Below are 20,226 nucleotides of genomic sequence, written 5' to 3' on the forward strand. Positions count from 1 at the left end.
GACATTCCAGTGCGTTGAATCCGAAAATCTGAATAAGATCCCGATGTTTCTCGGCAAAGACTCAAGAAACAGGTCCGGTGATCTTGCTGGAAACTTAACTGGTACTGTATGTCGTCTTCTGAATTTCTGCTAGGCTCAACAGTTAGGGGACTCTGTCGCCCAGAAGATCGATCAAATGAAAAAACAAAGGTATTGAATTAGTGAAGCAAGCGTTACTTTGTTACTTTTCTATTTCCCCTCTTCCACTCTTGTATGCTGTTGCAAATTAGATTGCCTTGAAATAAGTTAATTCACAATGGGGCTCGTAATATCAATATGGATAACAAAAGTAAGAAAATTACTTGCACATCAATGGAAAGGACAAACTCAAAGACAATTTATAATAATAATTAAAATAATAATAACAATATCCGTGGTTCACTTCCCAAATGATCTAAATCAAAAAGCTCACAGTATCCCAACTGGTCTTGAAATTACAAACTTCCAGAGTTCAGTCTCACTCTAAATCTCTTCCCTGCTCTTCACACTATCTTCTAAAGTTTAATCCCACTAAACCAACTACTTTCTTTCGTTTGTGCAAAAATCTCTCCTGTGTCCAAACTTTCTCCCAAAATTCTCCAACGTCTGCCCAAATTTCTCTGCTTAAGATATATCACTCAACTCCCCTCTCCGGCGCCTTCGAAACTATAACCCTTCGAGAAAGAACGCTTATTTCAAACACCTAATTAACTTGTCTAAGTTGACCTAAATTATCTAACTTACTCTCAGTTTCTACTTATGACAATTCCCTGCGTTCTACATTGTAAAACAGGATAGTTTAATATCCCGCATTTCCCGGCAGCAACTCAAGGAACTTTAAGATTCATGGCAGAAAACGCAGGGACACAACAAATTCGTTTCGGTTATCTTAAAAATATATATCAAAATTTTAATTTGCTGGGAATCCGTTTCACTTACATTCTTATCTGATCTGTGTCAAAGGGTTAAAATCGACGGAATGCTCTCTTATGAGTCACTTGTCAGAAGCAAGGTAAGGCAGTTTGTTACATTCTCTGTTATTCCTCGCTCACAATTCGGATGATTAAAGCTGTATATTTTACTGTTTAGATCGTAAGTTCGTATTGGCTATTCAGACTTTGTTAATAAAAAACGGTGTCTTTTTGAATTTAGTAGTTCAGAATAAAAGTCGGATCTTTTCCGTTTGTGCCCCCCCCCTCACAACGTTATGCTCCCCCAGTTACAGAGCACGTGTCATTGCATATTAATTCATTATGTAAAAATATGGCACGTGCATCTGAGGGGTGCAAATGATACGCATTCACTAAGCTGGGGAGTACAAACGGAAAAGATCATAAAATATTCATTAAAAACAGTTTCAAATAATGTAACAACCTGATCAGATGAGGATGCAGGTGCGGCTGTTATTGAGGGTCCATAGGCCACAGTTGTCGGAGCTGCAGTCTGTACAATGAGGGGAATGTCTTGCTGGGAGTCACTATCACTCGAATTGGAAGACTGAAAAATAGAGGTTCTCTTTACATATTTTTCTCCTCAATTGGCATGTTCACGTGGTTTAATAGTACTGACATACAGAACTATGGCGAGGTCGGGCATCAAAAATTCAGTTCTACCAAAAAAATTAACGCTGACCGGTCAAATTGAACCAAAAAGAAAAGAAAATTAAACATAACATGTTCAATTTTGTATAAGCGCCATCTTTAAAATGTATTTATGTTCATTTATGCTTACTTTTTTTGGTTCAAACTGACTTTCAGTTTCTCTAACTGAGCTGATGAGGTGATAAACTTTAAATGATACTCTAATTTGTAACTTTCGTGGCTACGGGTATTAGCCGACACACAAATCTACAAAGTGCAAATGACAAAAATCAGAATAGCTTAATTTGACTAGTGTTAATAGAAGTTTCGTTTTAAATATTTTCCGTCGTCATAAAAAAATTAACTCGGTTGTCATAGATTCGGTGCTAGGAAATTCCAAAAAGAAAATTAGCCGAATCAAATATTAACCGAAAAGGAGACATTAAGCAATCACATTTGAGAACGCACAAATGTTATTGAGAGAATAACTAGTTCGGCCGTAATATTTTGTTCGATTGTGATAGATTCATATCAAGTCCCATACGCCACTAAGGCATGGCCGCGGCCCGCGAGGCATGTTCAAATGCGTTAATTTTATGTGTCAAGGAGTTAGATAATTGCGCGTCCCACTTAAGTTTGAAAGCAATAATTCTGCTTTTCTGCCAAATTTTGATATTTTCAGGCCGCTGAGGAATGGCAAAATTAGTTAGTTAATATAGCCAATTGATGTTTGCCTTAAAATTAAGGGACGCTACTTTACCCACTTAGTTCGCGTGTAATGGTCATGGACTGTAGTTTTCGATTAGTTAGTTCGAAAACCACAGCCATGAAAATTACCCGCGAACTAAGTGGGTAAAGTAGCGTCCCTTAGTTTTACGGTAAACGTTAATTGGCTAAAACAACTAAGTGATCTGGCCAGGCCTCAGCGGTTTGAAAGAGTCAAACTTTGGCACAATAGCAGAAATACTGCTACCCTATTTGCCTTAGTGTTGGGTGAAAGGTGTGTCAGTTAATTTGTATATCGGCTAGATGACGGGTCACAGTCTAAATCTATGTCAATAGAAATTTAAAGTTAGAATACTTTTATTGTAAAATTGTACTAGGAGTGATAGAATTCTATAGTATTGTTGTAAAAATTGATATTTGGACAAAAAAGTTACTAATTGTTGCTGTTGGCGTGCAAGTCCATGGTAATCTTTTGACATGATTCACAATTGAGAGAATAACTAAACCAATTGGAACATAATTCTTTGCAGACTTCAAAATGTGTGTATGGGACGAATCAGGGCCAGAAATAATGCCTTCCGTGTCAGCCATTTTTAGCATTTGCTTTTGTTATTTTTCGACGCTCAGTAAGTCGTCCTGAGTAAGCGCACAAAAGCGCTAAAAATCAATATTTTAGACTGATAATGGTGGAATTGTTTCGGTATTTAATCTTGAGTTTTGTTGGTTGAAAAATTGTCTATAATGAAATATAAATTTTTAGAAACAACGAATTGCCTTCAAAAAATCTACGAAAAACGTGATATAATGACAAATTAATCGGACAAACTCCTGGGGGATTTTTCTAGCTTTCCTTTTTACAGTCTGTGAATTTAACTGATTGCAAAGATTGAGACCGGGAATTGATAATCAACCAAACTGACTGAGGGTTTATTATAAGAGTAATCGACTTTCGAGGAATTTTACGGTCAGATGCTAGAGCAAGTCTCCTTTTATCAAAGATTATTTTAATTGAGTGTCTGTCTCATGCCGAAATATTCGGTACCTCTCTTAGATTCCACGGTAAAAATTACAGGAAATTTGAATCATATGCTAATATCAAGCATGCATTCCAATGTATGGCTTTAGTACCGTTGGTGTACAATTTAATTGATTTATGTAAAAAAATTAATCATTTTCAAACTCTTGATTCGCGAAGTTTTAAGCTGATTGCAAAATAGCGCCCGAATTTTAATTATTTACCAAGGCTTTGAATGAGATATAAATGCTCTTGATAAATTGGAAAATTGGACTACACTTACTTTAATTTGGGATTACATTTAAACTTCAAAAGAGGAGAGCTTCATTGCCCTCCAAAACGACTCATAGAGAACGTAAACATACGAAAATAAACAACAGCTCATTGAGCGCGTTTGGCCACGCCTTAGCGGCCCGTGGTACCTGATATAAAACTATTACAACCGAACAAATTAACACCACCGAATTTCAACTTTACAATTGGGAGTTTATTTCCGTGGGGGTTTATCTCGTATCCAAAATTAGGTCTGCGTTTTGTCCGTGGCTTTTAGTCCGAGTACAGTTACTAGCCTCCTAAAAAACCAAATCAAACCTGGAGGGGGACTGTAATGACATCAGTTCCAGATAATTTTAAAGAAAGAACTTAAAGAAGAGGTCAATAGAATTGAAAGTGGTTACTAACCGAATTAGACGCTTGAAGCTCGCTCTCCAAATGGACATCCTGAATGTTCCATTGTGTCAAGTAACGAGTCCATTCTGTAAGACATCCACTGAGCGCGTTCGAACATCCGCACGGTAAGATACCTGCCTATAGCCAAAGAGATGTTGATACATAAACATCAAATCGTGTTTCTGTTTTGTATGGCTGCTAAGCCTTAGTCATTTGTATAATATTTCCACTTTTGAGCTCCTCTGAACAGTGGTAAAACCTCCAATATTATTATTATTATCATACCTTTTTGTTCTGGTTTTAGTCTAATACTTAATTGAGCCGTGGTAACAAGACCAACAAAAAAGACATACTATTAAGGTACTGCAATTGTAAGCAAAGTTTCATTGGAAAGGTCCGTATTATTGCCATAGGAAATCTGCCTTTTTAGTGTTGAGTTTTTCGGATTAAGCGTTGAGTAGTTCAATGTCAATGGCAACAAGAAACAGTGATTATGATAATAGTTCATCTAACAAGGAGGCTCGGTAATGTGCGTTTGCACATAATGTTCCGACCCCGCTCATCCAGGTTTTGATTTAATTGTCTACCAAAAGAGGAAGAGAAAGAAAACTTTCAAAAATTCAAATATCGTTCAACAAATAATTAAGTGAAAAATTGGCCGATGAGACTTGCCATTGATGAGAGTACTGGACAAGACAAACATAAAAATCAAATAATTGCAAACATTAGTTACGACCAAAACTCGAAGTCCATATTTAAAAAACACCCAAAAACCAAACGAAAAAGGAATCGGAAAAAAATCTGCACTAAACAATTTAACCTTTACTTCATAAGATAAGATATGAGACCTGTCAATAATGAGACGCGGTAACAGAATGACAAAGACGAACAAATGAGGCAAAGCTCACAAATACGGTTCTAATTTTGAAAACAACCAATTACTAATTGATTAAAACCAGCGCGTATCAAATGGGCTCATTAAGAAGGTTAATTTACCCCTCGTGGGAAGCAATTGAGACCTGTCATTATCCGTAAAATGTTAGACACATACAAAAAGAACAGCAAAAACGAAAAGATCAATTAAACTTAACAAGAAAAAAGTGTTGCAACGTTAAGCTATATATGAAGAACCTTGAATAGCTTGAATACCAATAACCCAATTGGGCCAAACCAGTAGTTTGATAATGCGGCAAGCCAGCAAAAAACACTAAAATGGGATAATATCCAAAAGTAACACATTTTATGAAAATGAGAAGCGCCACAGCCAAAAAACCATTAGTTGAAAAACAAAAAACCTATAGAGATTGGATCTAAAAGGAAAGCTACCTGTCGATACAAAAACCAAGCTACAAAATTGACAGAAAAATTACAAAAGTGACAAAGCTCAAAAATCCACTGATCACACTTTCAAAAAATAATGCCAAGAAATCAAACAAACGATGAGCTTTCAACACAAAACAAAAATTTCTTATCAGGCAACTGCTAAAGAAGCCAGTTGCAATAATTATTAGGAAGATGGAATCATAAGACGACAAGTAAATCAAATACGGACGAAACTTGAAACTTATTAATTTATCTAAACCACAGTGTTGAAGTTATGAAAAACCATTATAAACTATAAAGTGACAACCACGGGTTAGAACTTTTCCTTGGTTCTCCTTTGATTTCGAGTTGCGTCTTCTTTATAAAGATTCTTTGTAAAAAAGACAAAAAAAGAACCACAACTAGAAAAGTATTGAGAACTCACAATTTCTTATGTAACCACATTTCGAAAATCTAAAAGATATTAATCAGTAAAAAATCGACAGCAAAAAAATTGTTTGTTGGAGTAACCAAAATTCAATGAGCCCTGTCAATAATGAGACTAATAGCTTATTGACGACAATGAGAACAAACATTAGGAAGAAAAGAACTTTTTCTTTAAAACAATTAATTGAAAGTCATTAAAACCGGTAGCTATAAATTCAAATAAAATCATTAATCAAACATAAATAACAGCAAAAATATTGTTTGTTGGCGCACCCAAAAGTTGATGAGCCCTGTCAATAATGAGACTAATAACTTATTGACGACAATGAGAACAAATATTAGGAAGAAAGAAATTTTCTTTGAAAATACTAATTGAAAGTCGTTAAAATCGTTAGCTATAAAATCAAATCAATAAATAGAATCAATTAAACATCCGTAGAAGCACTAAGGAATTTTGGTTGTCAAGAATATGCCGTACAAAAAAAAATAACGACAATTCTTGGCAAAAAAAACGACCATTAACGAAAACCGAAAACAATTCCAAAAATTTTCGCAGTCGTTAACATCATAAGCTATTCACTGAAGTCTTTAAAAATATTATTTGCGCATTCCGATTGGATTTTCCGTTAATGTGATAATTGGAAAAGGGAACAAATAACATCCTCAAACAGGCGAAAAGCGAAAATCAGAAGAAGAGGTTTATATATTTTTGCAATAAGAAAACCAGGAAACCATTAGTTATTTATAAAACCACTATAAAAAGAAAAAATACTTCACTTTTTTGCCCTGTTTACATTGAGACTAAGCTACATGTAAAAAGAATTAGGATAAAAAAATAGACAAATTTCACATTTTCACTGACATTTTCCCAAAAAAATAAATATTCGAAATCATATCAGGCTTTAGATAACAACTGAAAATTTGTAAACGTTTATCTTTACCTAAAAAAGATCACATTGGATCTGTGTTTAAACAGATGAAGTCATGAGACTCCGAAAAGAATGTCAAATGAAGGCAAAACAAAAGAAAGTAATTAAAAATTACAAAAATATTGTCAAAATCATAAAAACTTTTAGCTTTTCTCTGAAGAATTTAACTGGCCTCAATTTGTTGTACATGGGATTTTTCATTAATAGGGCCTTGACTTGAAATCATTCTAGTCGGTAATTAACATAAAAACAAAAAAAAAGCAAAAACATTTTGAAAAAATCCGCGCACAAATGTAATCCGAATAATTATTGATTAGTCCAAACCCAAGATGAGTCCAAACCCAGCAATGATTTTGCTGCGCGTCCAACGAAAACATACAGTTAATAAAAATTTGCAAAATACATCAATTAGAAAAAAAATATTTCAATAAACCAAAAGTACAAGATGCATTTTGTATAAATATTGAGTTAAATTTCCGAAAAAAGGCAAAATTTTAATTCCAGAAGACTCCTATAGGAAACGGTACAACTAGCATTTTTGGAGTTTTCAAAGTTTATGACAGCAGCTGTTAGGTCTATACTTTGGCATATTTGAACAAAGTGGGATAAAAAAAAGCGTATTTGGAGCAATTTTTTATTTTTGAAAAAAAATCTGAAATTCGAAAAAATTAGCAAAAATTATCAACCAAAAGACTCGGATAAAACCAATCAGTAAGCCTCCTCTATCATTGAAAGTAAAATTAGTAGAATCAATCGTATCAAATTTAACAAAAATTTGGTCAAAAATTCGGAAATTGTGGATAAAAACACCGGAATTCCGTCTACTATTCACAAAGCTCGATAAAGCTCAATAACTCCCAGTAAATATCAAAAATTTTTTAAAAAAATCCTTTTAATTCCACATTCTAGGCCGGACGGACTCACCAGTCTCAACTCTCTACAATGAATATATGGATCAGCCAAAACTGACTGAACAAAAAAATGAAAACCCACTTGAGTATATAGTTCCTCCCCCCAGCAAGTGGGTCGGAACAATTAGCATTGCTACAAAAAAAGCTCTGGTCTTAAGTCACCTGAAACATGTGGTATTTTTTCACCAGAACGATTGCATCAATGAATCTGAAAAAAAAACTTTAAAAATCTCAGAATAATAATTGTTATTGTTCCAGCATTACATATGCCAGGCTGCTGATGCCAGGAAAAGGAAAACAATTTCTACTACTTGTTACTATAAAGCGATGCCATTAATTGCCATTGTTTTGGTTTCTGTGAAAAACAAGACAACTGAAGAGACAATTCTGATTGGCCTCTGACAATTTTTAGTTCTTGACCGAGCCTATGTTTGTAGAATGTAAAACGGTCATTCAATTCACTGCGTTGGTGATTCATGTTCACACCGTGAAAATTCAGTCCTAATTCATCTGAAATGAAAAGTACTTGTAGATGTCAGATCAAACTTGCCAGAAAAAAGCGAACAACTTTGTGAAGCTGTGAGTTCTTACGAACGAATCTGCTTAATTTTTCGGAATAATCTCAATATCATCGATTATATATTTTTTAACTTCTCCGGATTTTTAACGTATCGATATCTCTAATTTACCTAAAAAGTTTCGAGAGTTGTTTTCGCCTAGGGAATTACTGGGGGAAATGGTCTTGACGAGAAACAGTTTTTGACGAAATCAAATTTTTGTTCAAATTTTTTAAAAAGAAGTTCAATGCATTGCATTCCCGGATCGAGATCGAACGGTCAACCGTAAAAACTTGCGAGTTGTTTGCAGAAGATAGTCTTGCAAGACTTTTAAGAATTTGCAAATTTCTTGGAAAAGATGGTTAATAGGTAAAAACTTACCAATCGAATGGTTAACTTAAAAGAGCTTGCAAGTCGAATGGCTAAGTTGTGAGTTTCTTGCAAGTTCGTTCCAGTATTGGATAATTCAAAACAATATTCAGTCATTTATCGTGAAAGTGCATGGGAGTAAATTGCTCAGTTTGGATAGCATAAAATAATTTACATCAGACCTAAGTTGGTCAAATGGTTACATTACAATTTTATCAACTCAAGGGGCCTTTTCGCCGTTCAATAAAAAACACTAGATTTCATACAGCATCATTGCTATTAGTTTGTAAAAAAAGTTCCTGAAATTGATTCTCCTTAATCCTTTTTGACTTTAATTAAAATTTCAAATCCATATGTCAGCATTTTCTCAAAATAATTTAATGAACCCTTCACTTTCTCTAACATTTTTTCTTTTTATAATTTCTATTCTCAATTTTCCCGATTCTACATTTTTTAAACATCTGTTTACATTAATCTTTCGTAACGTTTCAAACTTGCCAGTCCAATCGTTAACTTGTAAGAACTTGCAAGTCGAATGGCTAACTTGTGAGTTTCTTGCGAGTTCGTTACAGTTCAGCTCAACTCAGCTTAATGGTTAATTCAAAATTCTTTTCAGTCATACCGTGAAAGCGCGTGGGAGCTAGTTGCTTAGTTTGGATAGCATATTACAATTAACATCAGACCTAAATTAACCAAATGGTTACGTTTCAATTTTATCAACTCAAGGAGCCTTTTTGTCATTCAATTAATAAATAGTAAATCTCAATTATTATCTTGACTATTTCTTTTTTAAAATGTTCCTGAAATTTATACCCTTTAATCCTTTTTGACTTTGATTGAAATTTGAAATCCACATGTCAGCATGTTCTCAAAATAATTTAATGACCCTTTTCTCTACTATTTTTTCTTTGATAATTTCAATTCACACTTCTCCAGATTATATATTTTTTTACATTCATCTGTTTACATTCATCTCTCACGGAGTTTTTTTTTTTAATTTTTGCTACAATATAGGCAGAATTGTTATCTTGTAACAACTTATATTCAAAGAACTTAAGTAAGAACGTTTTATTTGAGTTGAATGTTCAACTTGTAAGAACCCCATGAGTCGAATGATTAACTTTGAAGAGCCTTGTAAATCGAATGGCTATTCTGTAAGAACTTGTAAGTCAAATGATTAACTTGTAAGGACTTGCAAATTTTTTGGACTTGCAAATAATAACCATGAGCATACTATGGATGCTGAGACAATCGGACGAAAGGGTTGACTTTGGTTTCTCATCTCAACTGTACTTATTCAAACAAATTAACAAGTCTTAAAATTTCAATTCAGATTGTTTTCTAGTCTCTTTGAGAAGATAAGCTCATTAGTTTAGTTTTTCACTTCTTTAGCTTCTCCCATATCGGTTGATAAGCTTTTCTCCATTGATGAGACATGACGAGTGAAAGGAGAACATCACGTCTCTTAAGATTTGCTGTTATATCTATGCACGTTGAAGAAGTTTCAGGTTCAAAAAATGACGTACTCGGTCCCAAAACCAGCTCTAGAAGTCTTTCTCGGACGACACAAACTGAGATCAGTGCTATGTTTTCTAAAAGGTTTCACATAAATTTTGCCGCCGATTATTAGATTGCCTCTTCGAACTTTAGTTGTTGTTGCAAATTTCTATGAAATAAAGGGCATGGTGTTTTTGAAAACTGCTTGGTAATGGACATTTCCTTTCGAAGTTTTAAATTCAAACGTAAATTCTGGCTTTTGCAATGAGAAGTGTCGGAACAATTTTTGTCAAGCACAAACAAGTCCAAGTCATCTTCTTTTGTGCATTTCATTTTAAAATTTTGCACTGCAAACTGCCTGGAAGTTTTTCGGTAAAATCCGCTTGAACAAAATTTTACAAACCTTCCAAGATTGGATTACTTAAGACTAAGTTTTTAACCCTGAAGATTCAATCTTTGTTATTTTAATCAGAAACTTTCGAAAGGACGCAGCTTGCCCCAAAAATTATTAGATCCATTCTGCCCCCCCCCCCCCCCCCCCGTGCTTTTATGATCCCCACTTACAAGTTATGTACTGTTACACAGCACGTTATTATGTAACAAATTGGCACGTGCGACTGGGGACGTAAAAGGGATCTTCTCCACAAACGGAGAAGATGCCGAAAAAGTTACCCACTGAGCTGGGTAATGTACCCACAGTATATATATTATTATATACTGAATAGAAATGTACCATATCTGGATTGACGCATATTGTTAGCGCCCACAAAACCTGAGTTCTGATTTTGACCACTCTAGCTAATATGCTTTTGTAAGGTAACTTGCAGTTAGTAGAATATGGCTGACGTCTTTGCAGTAGAACAATGAAATGAAAAGTCTCCCGGAACTTCATAGCTCTTTATTAGGTAAAAATCAAAGGGCTGAGGGCAGCACAACCATTTTCGGCCAAAAGAACTATTATTTTTCAGCCACCACGAACAACGTTGAATGATTTCTTGCTCTCACAACATGAAAAAATTCCTTTGAATAGTAACGTAGGAGCTTTAAAAAGTTATTTTTATTTGTAGGAAGAAAACAATCGAAAGAAAATTTTATAATGTGATTCCTTAAGAAATTTGTTGATGTTTATTATATTATTTTGTTTGAATGATTTGAAATATTTTTTGTTTCAGGTATATTTAACCGTATGGTTATAATTTTAATTTACTTGTTGCAAAGAAAACGAAATCCACAAAGCGAGCTGGTAGCTCGACTTCCGATCACAGCACCACAATCACAAGCTATCAAGACTAGAATCAGAACTGCCTAATAACGAGCTAACTTGTTTGGAAGCAAAGATGTTGGATACGTCCGATTCCAGATCCTGAATCTCGATGTCTGGCAGAGACGCGGACATGTTGGAGATCTTTTCCTTCACAACTCCCAAAATTGTGTCGGTCAAAGACTAAAACAGGACCTAGTGAATTCTCCTGCACTCTAAAAACAGTGTGCAGGCAAGCATTTTTCGGGAAAATTGTGCAGGTAAATTTTACCTGCACATGGCCTTACCTGCACAGTGTTCAGGTAAATTTACCTGTGTGTGTTAATGAAATTTACCTGTTTGTTAGTTATTTAGAAAGTGTTATTTTTTGCCAAATTAGATAAATTACAAAAACTATTTTGAAGTTAAAAAACTTCCGCGCGTATTTCTCATCGCATCATTCAGTTGATATATAAAGATGTTTTGCAGGTTTTTAACTCCACATAAGCATGCTTGAGTACAACAAATGTACCGGTACATTTTAACTGCAAACAACCTGTGCAGTAACAGTTACTGGGCACAACAAGCACTGAAGGGTCTTTCCCATTATAGTCCCCCCCCCACGAAATTATAGCCCCCAATTATGGTATGTTTACCATGATTTTTTTGGGGGAAGAGGGGTTTTAGGTTATCTGACAACTAAGCTGGGGGGGGGGGGGGGATTTAGAAAGCAGTTAAGACTTCGCTCATTTACCGGCACACAGTGTACCATCAACCAATTAGGGATACACCATTGCAGAAACGATACATGTTTGCTGAAGGTAAAAGAACTACAATTTGAAATATTGCAATGATTCTCTCGTTGGACTTGAGCTATGACTCACTAACATTTTGGCAGCAAGTCACTTCTTCCTTCTGAGTCATGAGTCGTTTGAGTGAGTTGAGGACACGTGACAAACACGTGAATGAGTCACAGTCGTCCACGATGAGGTAACTCATGAAAGTCAACTTATCACGGATCTAAACACGGATCTATTCTGTTTTGGCCCCCCAGCTTAGTGGGCTTTTATCTTTTACGCCCCCTGGCGAACGTGCTATTTTCTTACATAGCAACGTGCTATAGAACAACATATAATTTGTAACTGGGGGTCATGAAAAACACTGAGGGGGGGGGGGGGGGAGGAGGAACCAGAATAGATCCTAAACACAAACAGTCCTGTTACTGTTCAGTAAGGCGAACATCATGTTGGGCGGTACGTACACTCAGGGTCCTTAACTCCTTTCCCTTATAGGGAAATGGGATCGTTTCCGTTTGTGCCCCCCCCCAGCTTAGTGGGCGCAAATTATTTGCTTCCCCCAGACGCACGTGCCATGTTTTCATATAATGATTTACTATATAATGGCACGTGCGCCTGTAACTGGGGGGGGGGGGGGCGCATAACGTACTGGGGCACAAACGGAAAAGATCCGGGAAATCTTTTTCTGGTATCGGGTGCATTTTGCCCACGGGCACGAATAAATTGTAAAAAAAATTCATTCACAAATTCGAAAGCGAAGAGATGAGCATTCTTCATGAGTTCACACATCCAACCTCCCACCATCGTAGATCATTACAATCTCAATCGTTATTATTACACCTTTATAACGCTATATAATACCAGTAATGGGGAATACCACTTTCTTTTAGCATATAAAAACCATAATTCATGCAAAAACATGTATTAGTTTGTTCACAAATGCTATTGAAAACAAAAAAGTTTCCACGGTATGAAGAAAACACAACCAACTAATTTCGGGCGAATTGCTCTGACTGACCTTCCGCTTGTGGATGAAGTTGGAGTACCATTTCAAGTACATCTCTCTGCAGTAGTATCTGGCACTGTGTTTACTCCCCATCTGGCCCATCTCCAATGACTCCAGTTCCAGACGACAGTCGGTACATTTGGACGCCAAGGACAGCACCTCATCTGAACAAAATCATGCAGAGATATGGTTTTGTAAAAAAAATATGTAACCAAAAAATGTTACATACTGGTACATATGAATATAAAAAGCAATCGGCGAAGAATGCAAACTGCTAACAATCAAACTAAAAAAGTTAAGGTAACTTTACCTTCACGGAGTTAAGGTAAACCGTTGTTAACGAAAAGTTAAGGTAAAGTTAGTTCAGTTAAAATTACCTTAAATTACTTTATCTTTCTTTTGTAACGTTCTGCAGTAAAATTACCATGAAAGTTAGGCCTGTATAACAAAAACAATCATGTCTCCAATAGTCCTCTTCGACTATCAACCGATGAACTAGACGACTCAAAAAAACTGATCCAAAAACCCAAACTTTTCTCAAGGTGAAAATCATAAATGGACAATTTTGTCAGGCTTCCCATCCTATTTGTGCAACTTCTACAATTTCAAATAACACAAAATTGCTAAATACTTCTATGATACTGTCAAAAAAATAACATCACTAAATACGGTGAGACTGTTGACTGTTCCTTACATCACACCAGCGCATCCCCCCTCCCCGTGATAACAGCCCGTCAACGTTTCTTATCCACCCCGCCTTTAGTCGAGCACTTGCAAAAATGAGCCGCAAAGCAGATCGTCATATTGTTGATTGCGGAAGGCAACTTTGGAATAAAATTTCTAAGTACTCAAGACTTTTATCAGTAACCTGTAATGACAACAGAAGACAGGATAATAAGTATTTCGTTACAAAAAAAACAGCAAATATGGTATCTGGACAAGAAAATAAAACTTACAGGTCAAAAGTGGTTGGGCACGAAAAAGTCCCTCTAAAAATCTACTAAATTAACTGGAATAAGAAGTGTAATACAGCATTTCACATCTTTTGCTAATGCTGGCAGAAACACAGAAAATTTGTACAGCAATGACCAAAAAAGATTATAGCATTGTCCAGAATGCTTTTCAGAAACTAAAATCGTTTCTTCCTGACTGCAAGAAGCGTCTTCACGGGAATGATGTGTTTCCTCTTAACGATTCAATTTTTGTTTGCCTCAATTGAAAAAAAAATCATGCTCGGGGAACCATTATACTCGCAGCATTATGTACTTACCTATAAGCAAATTTTATCACTTGCTTGCTCGAAAATTAGAGAAAAAATATGCTGAACTGTTGAGTGGAGAAGTGAAAACAGTCTTAAAGTCAAATACACTCTAAATTTCTCTCGTGTGAATTACACAAAAAATCGTGTATTTTTACCCAATTTCTCGTGTGAAAACGGACACACGAGTTTCCGCTCATTTACACGAGAAATAGTGTATTTCCACACGATTTTCTCGGGCTTAACCATAAGATTTTTCATGTGAATCACACAATAAATCGTGTAAAAAACACACAATTTTTCACGTGTTTCCGTCAGAATTTCATGTGAAAGATCACATGAAAAATCGTGTAAGAACACATGATTTTTTGGTTACTTTCACACGAAAAACGTCGTGAAATTTACACGATTTATCGTGTGATTCATATGAAAAATCGTATGGTTAAGCCCGAGAAAATCGTGTGGAAATACACGATTTCTCGTGTAAATGAGCCTAAAATCGTGTGTCCGTTTTCACACGAGAAATCGGGTAAAAATACACGATTTTTCAGGAGATTTTACATGAATTCTCGTGTAAATATTTTTTTTCAATTCTGCAACTAAAAATCTGGTTTTTCGTAATGAATTTTGACTAAGCAAACGCCGAACAACCCCTATCGATTCTGAGAACAGGAATTACGCAGTCAATTGGTTTCGCTCTGAGTTTTTTTTAACGCTTTTCAAAAAAGCTTGTCCAAAATTGGGCAAATAATAAGGAAGCTTGAAAGTTAATAAAAGCATTATAGGAAGAATCACAACTGGAATGAGCTAACGCAGCATGCCCTCTCTTATTCTAAAAAAGCAAGGAGTAAGACAGTCAATTAGATTAGCATTAGCGATGATTTCAGGTATCATAAAACAGAAATAATAAAGTTGCATCAAAATTTTGTTGGGTTCTCGCTGGTTGGTTATAACAGCGAACTTATAAAGGTGCATCAAATATTTATTGGTCTCTCGCTGTTGGTCAAAATTATTGTCTCATCAAATCAATTCAATTCTGGAAGCTTTGAATCTAATCTTTTGACCAATTATGCCAATAAGACAACCAGACGAACAAAAACAACAAATAACCACAGCAGTCAGTTGAAAACTATTTTCAATTTTCATGGGTTACGATTTGAATACGTTCACAATCACCGCAAGAGGATAGGTCTTCACTCAGGTAAAATCTAGGCACAAGTTCCTTGCATTTTGGGCATAAAAAGAAACAAGTGTCCCGAACAACCTCATCCACGTTTTGCCTGCAAATAGGGCACTTCGGTTCTTCAAGGGACCAATGTTGTCTGAAGAAGGCCTCCATCCATTGCCGCAAGCACGCTTTGCAAGCCACATGATCGCCGAACTGACCAGAGTGGATGATCAAAGCATCGTCTGCAAGTTTCTCCAAACAAAACGGGCACTCTGCGTTTCGTTGCATCATTTTTATAGAGAATTAGTTAAGAAGTTTGGTTTTAAAAACTACGCAAGATTTGGTCAATTTTATGGCCCAAACCCATCAAAATCATAAGAAGCTGGTCATTTTTATGGCCCAGCTGCATCTAAGTATCTCAAAAAAGAAAAAGGGAAATCTACAGACACCAGCATAGGGCAAGTTTACCGCCAGTGCTCTAAAGTCCTCCGGAAAATTAACAAAGCTTGTATTTAAAAAGAAACAGAGCTTGCAGTTATCACAGACCAGCATCCTCACAGAATGGCAACAAAAAGTTTTGATTTCGAAAAAAATGGTTTTTCTGAATTTTGAGAAAGAATAATTTTAATTCAAACGGGAAAAATTCACGTTAGTTTGAGCAGATTTCATAAGCATTTACTTCGCGTCACCTTCATCTAATAACAAACTTCTAATGTTAGCCATATTTGTGGCTCAACCCCGATGAGGATTTCTTAAAGTAAAAAACAGTATCCTTCAACTGGTCATTTTTATGGCCCAGTTTTGCTACCAAAATTTAGGATGAACAAGAGAATTAGTTGAGAAATGTGGTTTTAAAAACTATGCAGGATTTGGTCAATTTTATGGCCCATACCCATCAAAATCACAAAAAGAAACGAATGCTCAACGAAGCTGGTCATTTTTATGGCCCAGCTGCATCTGAGTATCTCAAAAAAGAAAAAGGGAAATCTACAGACACCAGCATAGAGCAACTTTACCGCCAGAGCTCTAAAGTCCTCCGGAAAATTAACAAAGCTTTTTGTAACAAGAATCAGAGCTTGAAGTTATCACAGAGCGGCTTCATCACAGAATGGCAACAAAGTGTTGATTTCAAAAAAAAAACAAAATTTTTCTGAATTTTGAGAGCCAATAGTTTTAATTCAAAGAGGAAAGATTCACGTTAGTTTGAGCAGATATTATAAGCATTTACTTCGGGTCAATTTTATTTAATAACACACATCCAAAGATAGCCATATTTGTGGCCCAACCCCGATAAGGATTTCTTAAAGTAAAAAACAGAATCCTTCCACTGGTCATTTTTATAGCCCTGTTTTGCTACCAAAATTTGGGATCAACAAGAGTCAAAGCAATGAACTAACTATGACCTCATTTCTAGTTTCAAGCCCATTGCCCTATTTTGCAATAGACTAAACGCCTTTACTATCAGTTCTTAAAAAAGCTATCATGGGATTCGCGTACAAAAAAAGCTCACCTTCTTTTTTTTCCACACACTTGTGTACATCAATCGGCCATTAATAAGCAACAAAGAGGACTGCGTTCTAGCTCTTTTAACTCCGGTGTTCTTTAGCATTATCTGAAAAGAATTTTTGAATTAATTTTTGCTCAACATAATAATTCACATTGATAAGAAAAAACGGCATTGAAAACATCTTTGATTATTGAACGCAAACAAATATGCAAATCAAAAGTTTCAGTATATATATATATATAGAGTATAGAAAAATGTTGACTCAAGCATAGACGATACTAAACAGAGTTTAATAAGCAGAAGCATTTCCGTTGAAAACTACTTATATACCGAAAAATGTTATGGTTTTGCCAGCAAGCTCGCAAAATTATTAAAGATGAGTTTATTGCGCAAAACAATATGGCCATATCGACAAGTCTGATCAAAGCACTGATGTATAGAAAAACAGTGATAGTCAAACAGAGTATCATAGGAAACAAACTTGCTGACTGCTGTTTCAGTTGTCAGATAACTTCTGGAAGCAGTGGAGTATTTAACAACTTCAAGTATATTACCAAAAAAAACCAATTGGTCCTGTACTCGCAGTAATTTTTCGATTTTCAGAAAGACTGGCATGTCAGTGCAGGCATTGTAGTTAATAATTACGACATCACAAACTTTAAAACATACTCCCAGTTTTTTTGCTCTCTTGCATTCGTATATTTTGTCATCTTCAGGGTTGAAATTTTCTTGAAATAAATTTAAATTGCCAATAGCGAAAAGATAATTAGAGGGAACCCATTTTCCAGGACCAAACTCAGTCGCCAAAGAATTATCCGAAGAAGACCAGTGAACAAAATGCTCCAACTGATGTCTGTTAATCATTGTTTTGCAAATGTTCTTGAAGTTGCACACTTGGTGAGCCAGACGCTTGAAAAACTGATGTTTTCTTTCATATTTTAGAACGCACATATGGGTAAATGGTCCCGACTGCTGTAAGATAGTTGGATAGTGAATTAACCGATGTTGTTTGAAGATGACCGGTTGGTTAGCAAACAGCTTTTTGAACTTTTGCAGGTGCTTGCCTGTTAAAACATGGCATTTTGGTCAAAGATATTCCAAAAAAATTACTTTATGAAAACCAGAATTATTATTTTCTAAAGAGTTATTCAGACTTTGGGTATGAAGGTGTAGATGCTATTGTACAACTAATGCTACTTACGAATCTCATATGACAGAATCACTAAATCCGCCTGCACGAATGATGGGGAGAGAAGTAGAGAAATCAAGTCAAAGTACTGCAATAAAAACTGCCAGTGCTCATCTTGCTGCGGGATAAGGTCACACAAAATGATAGGCAGAAACCTATAGAGGGTGAAGATTTGATCTGTTTTCCCCCGTACACTGTGATCTTTAGTATCTCTGAGCCTAAAAAAAGTCCTTTATTAACTCATCTAAACGTTTAGAGAAGGACTTAGTAAAAAAATAGTAGAAACAATTAATATTTTTTTTCTTCAAAACTTAAAAAAATGCCACTGCTTATTGCGAGACATTGCAGTGGTGTTTCAAGAGAAGCTGCAGTAAATATATGTGTAAATTTTTGACCTGTTTATGTCTATTTCCGTTGGTTTGCCGTCAATCTCTCGACCGTAGGCAAAAGAATGTAGCCTGTAATTAAGCACATCAATGGAGATAATTTTCCTGCTGACAACCAGGTTATGAAGCACCAATTTCATTGTGTACTGTGTCCCCCCTTCAAAGAGGTCATGCTGGATGTCAGCGGTCCAATTGCGATATGCACTGAAATGCTTTGTTTCTAGGTAGGACTTTGTTCGAACACCTTTTGAAGGCTTGGAAGTCAATTCGGCCTTCTCGGCGTTTTTCGTAAAACTTTTGAGACTGCGCAACGGGCAGTTTGACTGGTCAAATTGGCAACTGAATTCATCAGCTGTTACGAGGCATCTCTCGCAGCAGAGGCTTTTAGAAAAGTTTTTCACAAAACCAAGCGCTGAATGATATTCAGCGTTATCAGCTACAAATGAAAAATGAGCACCGGTCACAGTTATCTTTCTTCCAGTGTCAGTCACCACATTGAACGGTTGTTCCAAACTTTCCAGGTCTTTACTAATTCTAGATAAGATTTTCTTGTAACCATACCGGTACAAATCTAAGGTGTTGCAGACTGCAGCAACATTTATTGCACTTGACTGAGATGTCAACCACGGAGGCAGATTCCGAAGAATCCAATAAAAACATGTGACTTTGTGTATTGTTCGTCGTGAACCGATTGGGTTAGCTGGCTCAAAATCATCGGAGTACAGCTGTAAGCACAACTTAAAAGACTGAGAAGTCATTTCAACATTAATTGGTAAAGGCATGTTAAACGGCGTTCCATTTTGTTCAAACGATTTAGCCTGCTGAATGTCAACTAAAAGACCATGATCAGTTAATTTTCTCAACATCTCGTTGTATTCAAAAATTTGGTTCACAACTTCGTTGTTCCTTAGGAGCACGTTTTTCAACACTTTTGAAATGGGTACAAAGTAGCAAGTTTGTTTCACGCACACTTGCCTCGGCCGACCAAGTTTTAACCTTGTTTCTTGCCTAGTGCCCAAAAGTACTTCTTCTTCAGATACAAAGCGGTCTTGATTTTGTAAAAATTTTCGAAGGTCATTGTTATTTTTTATAGTACTGATCTCACTATTACGAATGAAATTACATAAAATTTCGATATTTTCCGGGCAACTTTCAGAGGGATATTGTAATGGATGTTTAAGAATTTGATATATGACTCAGTCAGAAGATTGAAAAAGCTACCAACTTGTTCAAGGAATTTAAAAGCATTGCTTAATGTAACAGAGGAAGATGACAGGAGACGTAATAAAAGTTCATCACCCGCTTCACCACGGACAATCTTCTGAATGAGCTTGAACTGTCTTTCAAAATTATCCGCTTTTTCATCGTTAGTTTCGGACTCTAGCACGGAATCACTACCCTTTTTCTCAAATTCATTGCTAGAATTACTCGTTTCTGTTGCGTGATTCCGAACTATATGTCTTCGAAGGCTCCCAAGTGTAGAATAGAAACGAGGACAGAAGAGACAGAAAAAGTTTTTATCAAAACCGTGGTCTAGAGAAAGGTGTACTAAATACAGCCGCAAATTCTTAGAGATAACGAAACAGTTCTCTTGTCTACACAGACTGTACCGATTCTCAGAGAGTGTTTTTACTGTTTCCAATTTCATCCTTTTG

General features: G+C 35.8%; 2 protein-coding genes across 2 annotated transcripts in view; one reads left to right on the forward strand and one right to left on the reverse strand.

Moving 5' to 3' along the window:
- Positions 1-20,226, reverse strand: part of LOC142344897 (uncharacterized) — a 217,429-nt gene that overhangs the window by 124,624 nt on the left and 72,579 nt on the right. Inside the window, exons 15-19 of the mRNA XM_075396946.1 lie at positions 13,076-13,227; positions 12,149-12,280; positions 11,342-11,464; positions 4,021-4,146; positions 1,393-1,515 (exon numbers count right to left, since the gene is read on the reverse strand). Of these exons, the coding sequence (XP_075253061.1) occupies positions 1,393-1,515; positions 4,021-4,146; positions 11,342-11,464; positions 12,149-12,280; positions 13,076-13,227 (656 nt within the window). The remainder of the gene's footprint in view (positions 1-1,392; positions 1,516-4,020; positions 4,147-11,341; positions 11,465-12,148; positions 12,281-13,075; positions 13,228-20,226) is intronic.
- The window catches only part of LOC142344898 (inositol monophosphatase 1-like), a 599,876-nt gene that overhangs the window by 42,105 nt on the left and 537,545 nt on the right, over positions 1-20,226 (forward strand). The gene's annotated exons all lie outside the window — the stretch shown is intronic.

The sequence above is a fragment of the Convolutriloba macropyga genome, chromosome 8 (assembly GCF_964194025.1).
Source record: "Convolutriloba macropyga chromosome 8, txConMacr16.3, whole genome shotgun sequence".
Taxonomy (NCBI): domain Eukaryota; kingdom Metazoa; phylum Xenacoelomorpha; order Acoela; family Convolutidae; genus Convolutriloba; species Convolutriloba macropyga.